At 40.4% G+C, this 15555-nt stretch overlaps 1 protein-coding gene across 5 annotated transcripts in view; it reads left to right on the forward strand.

The window, feature by feature from the left end:
- ELK3 (ETS transcription factor ELK3) overlaps positions 1-14490 on the forward strand; it is a 67255-nt gene extending 52765 nt beyond the window's left edge. For 2 of the 5 annotated variants that reach the window (XM_027071049.2, XM_053226631.1), the window contains one exon: positions 12016-12780. In XM_027071049.2, coding sequence (XP_026926850.1) covers positions 12016-12114 — 99 coding nt within the window. In that variant the 3' untranslated portion in view covers positions 12115-12780. Of the gene's footprint in view, positions 1-6041; positions 6165-12015 lie in introns of all 5 variants that reach the window. The other 3 variants (XR_008300413.1, XM_027071048.2, XM_053226630.1) reach the window with 3 other exon arrangements.
- The last annotated feature ends 1065 nt before the right edge of the window (positions 14491-15555 follow it).

Here is a 15555-nt window from a genome sequence, read left to right on the forward strand (position 1 = left end):
GATGCTGAACTCAGATATGCGCGGGCATCCGGGCATGAACTCCTCGTCAGAGTCTGAGCATGCATGCCCCAGGCTGTTTTATTAGCAGCGGCCTTGATTGGCATTGAGTGGAGAGAACCTGCAGAGGACTGAAATGTGAAAACCTCCTTTCTTCACGTGCTGGTGGAGGGAACAGCTTTGGGCCAAAATCATGAGGTGGGAATTTGGAGTAAAATGGATGTGTCTGATGAGGAGCACTGAGGATATATTGCCTCGTGTCCCAGCTCTGCACTGGTTTCTCATCCTGCTGTCTCCTTTGCCATTATCACAAAAGCAAAAACGATTTTCCCCTTCATACCACTCTCCACAACACTTTTCCAGCTTAGCCTAAAGCTTTCTCTATACTGACCCTATAGGGGACAGGTGGTCCTTCTAGAAGCTCTCGGCAGTGGAAGATGTTGCTGGTAGAGTTTTGCGTGACTTCACACTCCAGCTGAAGGCTCTTCCTTCCCTGGGCTCTGGGCTGCCCAGGATGAACAAATTGTGATAAGGCCCTCCCTCTCTCCACCTCCAGGCCTGTCTCATCTCCCTCCTTTGCCTTCTTGGTTCCACTGCCTCCTCCCCAATTCTGCTCTTAACTCCTTTCCCCCTCCTGCCACTTGCTACACCTCCTGTAGACTCGCATGGAGTTCTGTTGGAACTCTCATGGAACCCTTTCTTTAAGATCAGCACACTGAGTGCTACACAAACTTTTGTGTGATTTAACTTCTCTCTTAAAGTCTTTAAAATCGTTGTTTTTACTTGAGTTTGGGCAACTCCAGGAGTCTTCCAGAAATAGTTGACATTTATTTGAGGATTCGTTTTTAACCCCAGAATGGCATTGTCATGGATTCTGAGAGACTAAGATTTGTGATGTTTGTTGGTACAACAGAATGTTAAGCGGACATCCTGATCTCCTCTCCTTTATTTTCTAGAGCCCCAAAGACTTACCAGTATCTCATATTCCCAAGTCAAATAAGCCACATATACTTGTTGTTGAGCGGCTCATGCACATCCTATTTGGTCAGTAATGAACAGTTACTATGTTAATTAATTCGTCTAGGAGATAACTGTTCAACACCTACTCTTTGCTAGTGATTGAGGTATACAGAGGTGAACGAGATAGACCGTTCCTGCTGTCATGAGCTTGCTGTCCAATAGGTAAAGAATATGGGGTAATATAACTTGGGGTGATGTGAAATTATAGGGGACGCTGAAAACTGGATGAAGAATTCAGACTCGTTTTGATAAGAAATTAACAGCTTGCTGGGATTTTTAAAGAGAAACAAATTCCCTTTAGAATCTATCAACAAATAATTATTGAGCATTATTTGCGAATCACTGAAAGGATACCAGGAGTATGTACAGTGCCTATTTTTATGACCTTAGGACCTAGCCAAAACAAGGCACGCACACGCACACGCACACACACGGCATGTGGCAAGGGTCAAATACACAGTGCAGAGAAGCACCATAGGAACAGAAGAGGGGAAAGATCATTCAGTCCAATTCAACATATAGGAAGTGAGCACCTATTACATGTAAGATGCAGTGCTTGGAGCTGGGGATACAAACATGAATTAGTCCCTGATCATTAGGAGCTTATAACTTGCCTTAAATTCTTTGATACACTATCCCAGATCAGTACAGAAGAAATATTAAGAAGGTATTAATTTTGCTGGGGATGGGGAAGGGTGTTGACAGGGCTTCCTGGAAGGCATGAGCACACTTGGGCAGGGTAGCGACCATCTGGCACATAAGGTGAAGGGGGCATTGTAGGCAGAGGAACAGCTTGAACCAAGCCATAAAGATATGAAACAGCTTAGTGAATGAGGGGCAGTACAGTGGTTCAGTAGGGAGTGGGGACAAATTGCAAAGGTGAAGCCCGTGGTTGGGAGATGGGGCATGAGTGACATAGTTGTGTTTTAGAACTCATCTTGATTACGTGGATTGGGGAGGGGTGAAGCTGGAACCAGTTAGGATACTATTATAAAGACAAGGGGGATCTAAGGCTGTGACAGTTGGGTGGGGCTAAAGGGGACAGATGTCAGAGAGACATAGGGAATGCCATCCACAGGTGTGAAGGTGGTAGGGGAGCGCCAGAAGTTGAGTATGAGGAGCATGGGATAGGAATAAGCTCGTGGTGAAAGGTTACATGTCCGTTTTGGGCCATCTAGAGTGCGAGGAGCCTGTATGACGTAGAACATCCAGTTCCAGCTGGAGCTAAGGAGTTTGGGACTGAAGATAAAGTTAGGGAGTCACCAACATGTAAGGGGTGCTTAAAATCATGGGAACAGGGTACCCCAGGGAAATAAGGTCTGGGTGGTCAGGGAAGGTTCTGGAACAAGTGCTAAAGGACTGGTAGGCTGGAATTCTATAGTGTTCAGGACACATGAAGCAAAGTAGGAGGGTTCATATAAGGAAATTAGGGAGCATATTAAACCAGGTCATGGGGCAACCTAGAATTGTGGCTAACAAATTTTTCCCCCTGAAACAATGAATTTCAAAGGAAGATAGTATGTTAGGGTGAATGATTTGGTAGTGGTGCTCAGAATAGATTGGAAGAGGGGCACCTGGGTGGCTCAGCTGGTTAAGTGTCCCACTCTTGGTTTTGGCTCAGGTCATGATCTCAAGGTTTGGGAGTTGGAGCCCTACATCGGGCTCTGTGCTGACAATGCAGAGCCTGCTTGGGATTCTCTCTCTGCCCCTCCCCTGCTTTCTATCTCTCTCTCAAATACACTTAATAAAATAAAATGAAGACTAGATTGGAAGAGAGGCCAGAGGTGGACTGGTTTAGGTGGCATTTGTTGAATGCCATTTAGTAAGGTGATAGGCCTTGAATGCAGCAGAAATGGAAATGGGGGCAATAAATAAGAGAGTCACTTCAAGGAGGGATCCACAGGCCGTGCCCAGAGGTTGTAGCAAGTGGGAGGCATTTTGCATCTCAGTGACTAGGATGCTGGGTTGTAGACAGGGCTGTAAGTCCGGGGATCGTGTCTTGTCCTATCATTGTATCCTTGGCACCTGATACATACCATGTGCTCAGTATTTCTTGAGTGGATAGATCAGTGGTGGTATTGATAGACACGGGGAGTCCTAAGAAACACTAGGTTTGGAAAGAAGGTGAGGAAGGCCGGTTTGAACAGGCAGGGCATTCCAAGTTGACACGTCCAACAGGTGACAGATATGTGAGGGGAAGCACCTGGAGTTACAGATCACTTCAGCTCATCAAGTATTTAGAAACTGGGTACCACAGGAGGAATAAAGATGAGCAAGATGCCTTAAACGCTACAGAAAGAGGCATAATAAGAATATGCAAATTAACATAATGAGGTAGAAAATGTTAAGGAAAAAGTGGTTATAGAGTGTTATACAGATTCAGGAAAAAGAGGAAACATTGAGGGAAAAGCAGAAAAGTCTCCTTTGAAGGGGTGGTGTTTTGATGGGCAGAGGGAAGCAGGGGTAGGGTAGAGGAGGAGGTTTGAGGGCACGGTCCAGGCAGAGGGCCTTGAACCAGGGAACTCAAATGGGGTATGTCTGGGCAATGCCAGCTCACCAGGTTTAGTTCAAATGTGCAGGCTTTTTAGGAGACCCTGTATTATGCAGAAGAAGAACTGCGTTGGGGTGGGGGAGATGAAAACGAGATCCCGATAGGAAGGTCTTTCCCCTTGAACATCAATACCCTTTGCCTTGGGTCCTCGGGCCTCTCCTTCCCTACAGCTGATGGGATCAAGAACTCCCTGTCTGCCATCCCGAAGGGCCCATTTACTAAAATATCCTTTGGTGAAGGAAGAGGAAGCATGCATTTTGCCTGTGGCTTCTTTCTTTAGCCTCTAGCCCTCGGGCCCAGCACATACCACCTTGCCTGACTCCAAGAGCTTGTGGAAAGAGGCTCTGAAAACTCACTGTACTGGAGATTAGCCAGGGTGAGCGTTAAGAGGGCCGACCCTTGAAAGAGCAACCCAAATAGTTTTTTCTTTATAGCCAGAAGATCTTCAGGGAGAACGGGGATGGGAGGGAGAAGAGTGAATGAAGTCATTTCAAAAATATTTATTTGCATATATTAATAGAAGATATTTCAGACATGCAGAATAGATGGCTGCTGTATTCTGAGTACATCCTGCATCCCTGAGAAACAAGTGTGCACACATTTTAGACTAAAATACAAATTCTACACTTCATGTATTGCTCAAAAGATCACAAAGGAGTGGATGTATACTTATGGCCATGAATAAGAGAAAGCTAGCTAGCTGGGTTTTGTAGTCCAGGCTTATTGTCTCTTTCGAGCTTGGGGAGCTTCATTGGTAAGTAAGCTAGGAGGCCCTGAACACACTGTTAATGTGGCATATTGTGGTTGGAATTTGGTTCCAGTGCAACGTGCAACTATTAGTTCTCCGATCACTTGAGCTTGTGCACTTGAGCCTAATATGGCCGAGAGGAGCCTTGAAGGTACCGGCAGGTGCCTGGTTTCAGGACATTGAGTACGGTTATATATACATTGAGAATTTCTCCCATGAACAGATGAAATTCATAGAATACGTCAGGTTCACTTTTTATGAACACTTCTTGAGCGTTTGCTGCGTGCCAGGCACATGTATAGAGTTTTACATAGACCATCTTATTTCATCTTCCTAGCAATCCTGTAATGTAGGCATTTTTTTCCTCCCCATTTTACAGATGAGGAGACCAAGGCATAGAGAGATGACCTTAGTAGTAAGTAGTGGTTCTGAGGTTGGAACACTGGCAGAGCCCATGCGAAAAAAGTCTTAATCGTCAGACCAGATGGCCTGGTGCATTTGTGAAACGGCCTTGCATTAGAACTGGGAAGCACCTCCAGAACATGTATTTAACCTAATAACCTCACTGGTCATTCCACGTGTAGGCAATGCTGTGGAATCAAAGATTCAAATGACTTGGTATAAATTAGTTCACCTTTCAGTAGCTTCACAGTTTGAGAACCTTTGGAGGTTTGTCTCCTTTCTGCTGAACACAGCAGACCTTTCAACTTAGGTTTATGCCAAATGTTCCCGATAATTAACAAAGCTGCTGAAGCCAATTCTAGGAAAAAATAACACTCTAGCATCCAACATGATGCAATGTGCACACTGGAGCCTTTGCTGTGGTTCTCATTACACAAAGCACCTTACTGACATCATAAAACCGCGGAGGGGCTCCTTCTAGTCACCAAAGGTGCAAAACCACCCTGGGCCAGGAGGTTGCCTCAGCTGAGAACAAAAGCCATGCAGACTTACCAGCTGGGCGAGTTGTTTCTTCTGCCCTCTAGCTGGCTTGCAGGCCAGGACTCCTGCTGTGTGTGTGCCCGAGCAGATGCAGCCCTTGGCACTCCCCTGGGAAACCCAGAGTTTTGGCTTTACACCCAGTCTAACAAGAAAGAATTTTTCTCCCTCCAAACCATTGCCAGGGAGATGAATTCTCATCAGCCCCACATCCGGAGTGGAATTTGGAAAACCTAGTTCAGAACTTTTGAAGAAGCTGCTACAGGGTATTTTAACAGCAAATCCTAAAATCTGAAAGGGCTGCTGCTTTCTGGGAAAGTGAAGCTCGAGAGGCCCTTTAAAAAGTGTGTGTGTGTGTGTGTGTGTGTGTGTGTGTGTGTTTGTGTGTAACCCAAGTAATGGATGTCCATTGTAGGAAAATAAGAAGAGAGATAAAAATATAGCCCCTTCATGGAGTCCTATTCTGTACACTAAATCTTGTTTAATGGGGGAAGGGAGGCAAATTGAAGAGACCACCTGGACAAAAGTTGCTATAAACTTGTTTTACAACTAGAATGTTTAGGGGAGGTAACTTGTCCATACTTTTCTCCTTTGTAAAATTGCTAATACAGTTAGCATTGAAGAAAATTAAACTGTGCACAGCCTTGCAGAAATAACATGGTTTCCAGATTTTCCTAAGATGGTGAGGCTTGTTTCTTGGTTCAAGGCTAGTGTACCTAGCCTCAATGCTGATCACGGCTAGAGTCAGCTGATACCTTTATCAAAATCTGTGTGCTTTTTTCCCAGACACCAAATGGATTGCTTCTGACCCCGAGTCCACTGCTATCCAGCATACATTTCTGGAGCAGCCTTAGTCCAGTTGCTCCTCTGAGTCCTGCCCGGTTGCAAGGGCCAAACACGCTGTTCCAGGTGAGCATTTAGAAATGAACTTGTACACACTAAACTTCTAAGGGATGTGTTTCCCCAGTAAATCCTGCATAGGTTACAGACCACTACCCTCCATGGTTAAAATGTGAAGTTTCCAAAGGGAGATGATGGGGCTGTAAAAGCCAGCCTTCAAAGGCAGACATTTTCACTGAGGCAGAAATAGCGTATTTGTGTCAGATATCCACAAATGGAACAATTAATTCTTGAAGTATTTGGATATCTTCACTGCCTACAAGAACTGGAAATTTATTCAGGAAAAGGGACAACTTTAAAACGATTTTATAGTAGCTCATACTTTAAAAAATTAATCAACATATTGACATTACTTGAAATAAACTGAAAAACAAAAATAAGAATTTCCATACTGTAATAGAAAAGTGATCTGTAGAATTCTGCGAATCGTCCTCAAGTTCTCCCTGTTCCATAAGAAAGGAACATCCAGGGCATTTGGTTAAAAACAATCTTAGCTGCTTTATCTTGCACAAGTGCTGTTACTAGGTAGACACGTTTATTATTCATTCACACACTGCAATTATGCAGTAGCATTGCCTGCTATCGTGTGGTGATCAGTATTTCCTCTTTGAAAGACTCAAAGACTGTTTCTCACAGACCAAGATGTTATTACTAAGAGAATAGAATCCTAGGGATAGGGGCGAAGCAAAGCTGGGGGAAGTGAAAACACCCTCTCTCTAGCCTGTTGATCTCATCCACCCTAAATCCCATGCCTGCCCCCCCCCTGCCCCCGAGTGGCTCACCCAAGATAGTTGTAGTTCTTTTCTCCCCTTGCACCTAGCACTGACCACTCTGTATTTATGATTGCCTGTTCGCCTGGCAATCTCCACTAGACTGTGGGCCCTCAGGAGGCTGGAACTGCATCGTGTTTCTTGTTTACTGCGGTGTGCCCCCCGTGTCGGGCACATCTCTGGGCACACAAATGATGCTTAGTAATTATCACTGACTGACTAAATGAATGGATGTCTAAGAGTTCACCAAGAAACTGGAGCACCTGATGGCTCAGTCTGTAGAGCATGTGGCTCTTGATCTCACAGTCGTGAGTTGGAGCCCCATGTTCAATGTAGAGATTATTTTAAAAAGAAAAGAATAAGAATTGTCTAAGAATGTTGTTAAAAAGATCAGGTCTCCATGCTTTTCTGAGTGGGTCATTTTGCTTGTCAAAGTTAATATTTACCTTCTCTGTGCCAGGGGCTATACATGCTGGGATTTAGGGTCTTGGAAGAAAGGTAGAGCTCAAGAGGTTTTGATTGCTATCTTGCTTCTCTAGTTTCCTCAGAAGGTTGAGGTAGGGACTGTATATCCCTAGAGTAATCAAGTTTCTCTTCAGGCCTGTCTTCTCATCACAAGAAATTGAGCTATGGCCATACACGGCCAACATGTTGATTCTTATCCATCTGAACTCAGGCAGGGAAACAAAAACTAGAAGCAGTGAGCGAAAAGCAGTGAGCAAGCGAAGTACTGGCAAAGTTTCAGATTAGTAATCTTTTGGTAGAGTTAAAAGACCTTACTTCCTGGTATTCAGGTTGGAGCAGCGGTCTTCTAGTATTCGAGTTCCTGATTAGAGCACAAGTTGTTTGGAGCATGTGTAAGGTGAGCTCTGTGGGCCTGGGGACTGAAGTCCTACTCCAGTCCTACATCTAACAAGGCCTCCGTAGGGTTCACTAGATGTTTGTGAATAACGAATGGAATCTCCCTTCCTTCCTTACTGGGAATTCTGCCACCTGACTGGTACAGGGCTTAGTGATCTCCTTAAGGAATCCATGGAAAACTGTTATTTGGGAGTTCTTTAGGATCCCTTGCCTTAGAATCTAAACCTTTTCCAGCCCATCACTCCTAACAGTGACAACTGTCCATGTCCGTAGTGTTTCTACACACTGTCAAGATAATAGGAACTCTGGGTGGATATACATATCCTCTTCTCTTCGGTCATGGAGAAACCAGTAGCTCTCAAAGTTAGTGTGCAACAGAATCAGCTTAAATGGGGTGTTAAAAACTTGTTGGGCCCCAACCCAAGAGTTTCTGATTCAGAACATCTCGGTTGGGGCCTGAAAATAACATCTTTCCGAGATTGCAGTGATGCTGCTGCTCTAGGAATCCACTTTGAGAACCACTGCAGACCAGTGGTTCCTAATTTACAATTAGAATTCTGCAGAAGAAACTGCTGCATTTAAAGACCACCTGCTTCAAAATTTTCATTTCACAAAATGTACCTCTCCTCTCACCAGAGCCATTCAAAACAAAACTACAACCCAAACTACAAACACAAGGTCAGGATGAGGAATATAATCATTTTTAGATGGCTGGCAGGGCCTTGTGCCCTCTGTCATTAGGGTCCATAAGACTAAGGAAAAACAACTTTGTGCCCTTTAAAATATTATCACTCTTCCTATGATAAGAGCAGTTGTGATAGAAGTTGGAACCAGCAGTTTTTAAAACAGTAAGTAAAACGTAAGAATATTCGAAATTCAGATTATCAACAGTGCTCCTTTCAAACTAATGATTTTCCTTAAAAATAACAAACTTTTCACATATACTGTAAATGTGTTGGAGGCATAAAAGAAATACACTTGGGCTACAGTAAGCTTTAAATGATGCTGGCAAGTTTCCCGTTGTGATAATTAGAAAAGTAAGTCAGAATCCTTAGGGTAACAGTTGACAGAGTGGAAGAGTTTTTGCACAGAAGGTCCACTGGTATAATTATTGTGGCAAGTTATAGCAGATACTGAAGAATTTAAAGGAAGGGGAGAGAAGATTACTAGTTTTTCTGGAAGAGATAGTATATTTAAAAATAAAGTGATTCTGGTCTGAACAGTTTGGTATTTGGAACTTTTATCTATAGGATGTCTGTTCCACTTTCAAAACAGACTGATCAAATTTGGAATAGGTACAGTTAATATCTCAAAACAAGGCAGGGCTAATTAAGGTTTTCAATTAAGAAGGTTTTCTGTAATTTTTAATTCAACAGATCTAACCCAGAAGAGATTTGCAGTGCTGTGTTATCAGGGATTGTAGAGGATATACAATATGGTTTATAGATATATAAACAAAACGTTGTAGGAACCCAACAGGGACTAATTTTCTAGCTGGGGACTAGATGGAGGCTCCAGGAAACAAGTGGCACCTGAGCTGGGAAGAAAGGACAGGATTTTGGGTGAGAGAAAAGCACCTTCTAGATAATTTGCATGATTTGACTATGCAGGTACACCGTCTGTTCAGGAAGGGACTGGGTGACTGGAAAAGCAGCTGTGGGCCTTGAATAGTATGCTCAGAGTTTTCCACCTTAATCTCTTAAGTAACCATGGGAGGCTTTCTTAGCTGGAGATAGTGTAATAAAAATCTCTATTTTAAATATTTCTTATAGTTTATTTTGAGAGAAAGAGCACGAGTGGGGGAGGGGCAGAGAGAGAGGAAGAGAGCAAGAATCCCAAGCAGGCTCCACGCTGTCAGCATGGAACCCGATGTGGGGCTCGAACTCATGAACCATGAGATCATGACCCGAACCAAAGTCAGACACTTAACTGACTGAGCCACATAGGTGCCCCTATATAATCTCTATTTTAGAAACATATTGCTGACAGCATGTGGAGAAAGGATTGAAGAGGGGGAAGGAAGAGATGAGAAAAATTTGTATTACCTCAAACACTGATGGGAAAATCATTTTTTAGATTATAGTGGAAATGGGAATATATTTAGAAGACATTCCAGAGGTAAAATTGAGAGGAAGACTTTTAGTTGGGTTTCAGGAGTAAGAAGTAGTGAAATTTAGGAAGAGACAAAGATTACTTTTGTATAAGCAGCTCACATTTTTTGAGGGCTGCTATATGTTAGACATTGTTTAGAGTGCTTTTTGTGGCTTCTCATTTAATACAGTTGACCCTTGAACAATGTGGGGTTTAGGGGTGCTCACCCCCCCTTGCAGTTGAAAATCCATGTATAACTTCTGATTGTTCAAAAATATTAGCGTAATGTTGACCAGAAACCTTTCTGATAACAGCTGACACATACTTTGCATGTTCCATGTATTATATGCTGTATGTATTCTTATAAAAAGTAAGCTAGGGAAAAGAAAATTGTAAGGAAAAGACATTTACAGTATTACGCTGTTTGTTGAAAAAATTTGCAAACCTGTGTTGTTCAAGAGTCAACTGTACTCCCAGTAGTTTTTTGAAAACCTAAGGAAACTAAGGCCCAGGGATGTTGCTCAGTTTACCCAAGACCGCATGTTAATAAGCAGCAAAACCTGGATTCAAGTTTAGGGTCATGCTCCTGTCACCACTCTGACTGACTTGAGTGAGCACAGAATTGCAGGCTATTGGGGAAGATGCACTGATGGGGACATCTAACTGATAGCAGGAAATGACTGTTGAGTCCAGTATGGGAGAAAGGCAGGCAGAGGGTAAAGTTTGAGGGAATGCTGCAACTTAAGAGAGTGGACGTGGGGAGTCAATAAAGATGAAACATGCCAGAAAAGCCAGGCAAGAGGGCAGAAATCAATAATATCTAGATTTAAACAGGAAGATTAACAAAACCAAAAGCTGACCAGTAAAATGGTCACAAACCAAAATGAGATAAGACTGCAAATAAGCTAAAGGAATGAAAATTCAAAACCCGCTCTTCTTCCAGGGCCTATGCTAAAATCAAGTCAGTGAGAATAGTACTTAGGCACATGGATCTTTTAAAAGAGTATAAGCTAGATGTTTAATAGATGTGATAACTCAGTTGAAATGGGTAAAATTCGACAAACAACTAAAATTCCAAAGTGTCAGAAAAGAAACAAATCCTTGAATATGTTAAATGACCATTAAGGAAATTGAAATAGTATTTAAAGAGCACCCCCACATGCTCTGTGGGGATAACCAAACTTACCTTACAGGATCCTAGATATCAACTGAAGTGACAACCACTGATAAACTGCAAGGCACCAGACATAAATTATTGAAATAGTTTGAAAATTGGACAAATCTATAAGTATTTATTGTACAGTACTTCTACCTTGTGCTAGGTTTTGCAGTTTGATATTCAGTATTGAAATTTAGTATTAACTTATCTAGACGAAATAGCAATTAAACTAGAAGATAGCCGGGAGATCATTTTCACACCTATCATTCTGGACAATGAAAATCTAGTTATGCATAGTAATGTATTAAAGGGAGGCCTTTAATTATTCTTGTTCAGTTGGGAGTATAGTTGTGGTATTTCTTTCAGACCTGAAGGTTGTTATCAAAGCCAGGTACCTTTATCCCATTTATCATCTTAGTTGCCAACAATACAAAAATTAACTTTTTAAGTATTGTTACCGTGAAGTAGGATATTATTTGTCATTGTAATTAAAAAGAATACTTCCTCAGCCCCCAAATATATTCTTGCTTTCTAAGCCTTTTAAGGTAAAGTACTTATTTTTAATAGTTACTGAGAAGCATCTTTATAGTACTCTGGACAAACCATGGCCATTTTCAAAATTCTATTAGAAGTTTTACATGTGAACCAGGTTGAGTGTGTTGTCTCTGGTTTTCAAAAACAATATTTGAAGCAAATCAGCATTCTGAGTAGCTTGGAACCTTTTAAAAGTATTAGAACATGCTTTAGCAATATATATACATTTTTTTTTTTTTCTAGTGGCCTAGGTATTTAATAATTAGGGAGATTTTCTGGGCCCTATTCTTTGCTCTGTGTAACCGTGATCTCATTCTGTAAAATAATTTGCAACCGACCTGTCTCCCAGGGGTGATCCACCATGGTCTGTCTAGGAATGTAAAGAACTCAGGTTCTTCCCAATGGGTCTGCAATAATTATTTTTAAACTCTCTTGTTCCCTACAGTTTCCAACACTGCTTAATGGCCACATGCCAGTGCCAATCCCCAGTCTGGATAGAGCTGCTTCTCCAGTACTGCTTTCTTCGAACTCTCAGAAATCCTGATGACATCTGGCCACAATTAAAGACTTATTAACTGATGAGACAAATTTGTCCCCCTGGGCTAGTTTACCTGTGTCATGAGAAGGACATTGTGAAACCCTCTGTTAATTTGGTTTGCACTTTTCATAACATGGATGGTCTAGATTTATGTTAGCATTTTTAAAACTTTTTTTTTTATATTCAAGTATATATGAAGATCTGTTTGGCATTAAGTGAATTTTAATGTTTTTGTTTTATATCTTCTTAGCTCTTAAGTGTTGAACACTGTTGACAGTGAAGAACTTTTCTTAATGGTTTTCAGTATAACTAATAAGGATGTGAAGCTTTTTTTCTCTTTAATTCCGCATACGCTGAACTATGCTTATAGACACTATAACCAGCTGTGCCTTCCTTTGCATTTAGTTTTATGTAAATGATTTATATATTTTTTAGTATTAAGAGAAAATGTTTGAAAGACAAAAATTAGTATCAAACAGCTCTCTAGTAGAATTTCATTATTTTCCACAAGTAGGCAACATGAAAGCATAGTCATATTTTTCCTTTTCGCTTTCAATTGTATAAGAATTGCCTTAGAACGTCTTTTGAACTGAAATTCAGTAAATGTCCAAGTTAATGTTTTTATAAAATAAACTAAGCCATATTTAGAAAATAAACATTCATAAAAGAAAATGTTCTAAAGTGCATTTTTTAAAAAATGAACTTTGAAAGGCTAGCCACCTAGCTGTTTACAATCTTTTAGACTCCTCCCAAGCATAAACCGGAGATGGAAATCTACATCAAGTTCACTCTACCCATGCCCTTGAAATATCTATGTAAGCATGTTCTTATTTCAAAAAATCAGCTGTGGTTCTCCCAGTTTCCCTAGAGAATCACACCCCTGATATATTTCCTGTACCATTATGAGTTAGGGTAAACCCCTACAACCATAATTAACATTTAAAATACCTATGCTTTGGAAGAGGCTCACAAACAATTTTAGAACACCAAGTATCTTCATGTGTATAGGCATAGCCTTGCCTGTGAAACTGAGAGGTAGGATACATTGCTTTATGTATTACTAAGTTTATGGGGAGAATGAAGGAAACTGGATACAAGAAATATAAAATTCTTCAGGAAGCTCATCATTATGGAACTGAATTAGTAACAATTTGGAGCACTCAGCAGTTAACGCTCTTGTGTAGCACAGTTTTGAGCAGTGATAAACATCAGGCACCACTCTAAGGCACTGTTCTGTACACGAGGTAGGAAAATTCTAATGTGGAGAGAACTGGAAAGTGTCCGGCACTTTTGATTCAAGATCAGATTATCATCCTGAACTGTAAGTAACCAATTTGAAATATGGCTAAATAACTGACTCCAAAGTAGGTGTTAAGTGGCAAGGATTATGAAAAAGCATAAAAAATAAAGCTTGTAAAAACACAAACATTTCTGCAATTTTCTAAAAATCTTGAGATTTTTCAATTGGAATTAAGCATCTCTGTACATCTCCAATATACAACTCTGGATATAAATTCCAAAATCCACAGACACTACTGTCACTCCCTCATAGGCTGAGGAAAATTCTGTACTAAAATAAAAGAGCTGGTCTGGGGAACTGAGATGTACCCAACATGAAATGCTACAGGTAGAGGGGGCCTTTGAGAATGCTTCTCACCACTGTTTCCACATAAGGCAATTACACAAACAACTGGGAGCTGCCTGAGGCCACACAGCTCATTAAAGATAGAACAGTGACTGGTGCTCAGTCCAGTTATGCTTTTCCACTCCTGGCTGTAACTAACTACTGGCCCCAAGCTGTACGTTAGAACATTAAAAAAAAAAATTCATCAGATAAGTGAAGAACATACCCCAAAGGGAAGATTCTTACAGAGAAAGTTAATCAATGTACAAAAACTTCAACTAAAAATATTTTTAAGTGTATATGCTGATTGGAAATATTCAAATGACTATAAACCCAATTCCTATATTTCCTTCCTTGAAATACTATGGACTCTAGCTGTTTATTAGAAACGGGAAAACACCATAATTTTTATGGATCAGAAAACTATGACACAAATAGAGAATTGGAGGTATTGAAATGTAACTCTTATAGCTCTGCCTCATTGTGTGTGTGTGTGTGTGTGTGTGTGTGTGTGTGTGTGTTAACAGTTATTTTAGTCAGAGAATAGATTTCAAAGAACATATTAAATAACTTTTTCCTTTTTATTGTCTGCTTGATCAGTGTTAAACTACTACTATAGCTAAGGTTTTATAGAACTATAACCTAAATGTTGGTCTCTTTGTACACACCTTTTCTATGAGTGCATATCTTCATTCACTTTCATATATGTATCAATTTTACTATTATTTTTGTTTAATAAATACTTTGTGATAAAAGGTGCAAGGAGGCAAGTGGGTTGGTTTACTTCCATTTACTTGGAACGATCCAAATTTTGCTTTTCTATACGGGTAAGAGCTGAAAAATAAGTCTTGGCCTCTAGCCTCAAATATGATACATCAAAACATGCTATTGTATATATAATCTGCTTCAAAGAGATATTTAATGAAACAAACAATTATTGAGGTTGAATTGGTGAGAGTTGGGGAGGAGAATGGGTTTGAAAAGTGGTCCCCTCATCTTTTAAATCTTAAGGTTTACCAATCATTCTACATTGAAAGATAGGGTAGGTGATGAGGAAGGGAAAAAAACAAATGATCATTTCTTTTAGCTGCAACTAATATCATACTCAATGGTAACTGAAAGTGTTTTCCCCTAACATAAAGAACAAGGATACTCTCTGTTGCCAATTCTACTTCAACACCGTACCGAAAGTCCTAACCAAAGTTAATTAGGCAAGAAAAATAAATCCAAATTATACAGGATCTCTATTCATAGAAGACATTGTCTTACATGTAGAAAACCTTAAAGAACCCACACAAAAAAGTTAATAATGTCAGCAAAATTATAGGACACAAAATCAACAAAACAAAAATCATTTGTATTTCTACGCACTAGCAAATGAAAAATTCAGAAAATAATTCTGTCTACAATAACATCAAAAAGAATAGAATACTTAGGAATAAAATTCATCAAGGAGGCACAAGACTTATATACTGAAAAACTACAAAACATTGCTAAAAGAAATTAAAGACATCCTGCATTTATGGACTGAAAGATTTAATATTAAGATCACAGAACTCCCAAATTAATCTAGAGTCAATCAATGCAATTCCTATCACAATCCCAATGGCGTATTTCCTCAGAAATAGAAAAATCCCATCCTAAAATTTATATGGAATTTCAAGGGACCCTGAATAGCCAAAACAACCTTGAAAAAAAAAGAACAAAGTTGGGGGACTCACTTCTTGATTTCAAAATTTACAAAGCTACAATCAATCAAAACACTGGTACTGGCCAAAAGAGATACAGACCAGTAAAACAGAATAAACTCTCACATTTATGGC

The sequence above is a fragment of the Acinonyx jubatus genome, chromosome B4 (assembly GCF_027475565.1).
Source record: "Acinonyx jubatus isolate Ajub_Pintada_27869175 chromosome B4, VMU_Ajub_asm_v1.0, whole genome shotgun sequence".
Lineage (NCBI taxonomy): Eukaryota > Metazoa > Chordata > Mammalia > Carnivora > Felidae > Acinonyx > Acinonyx jubatus.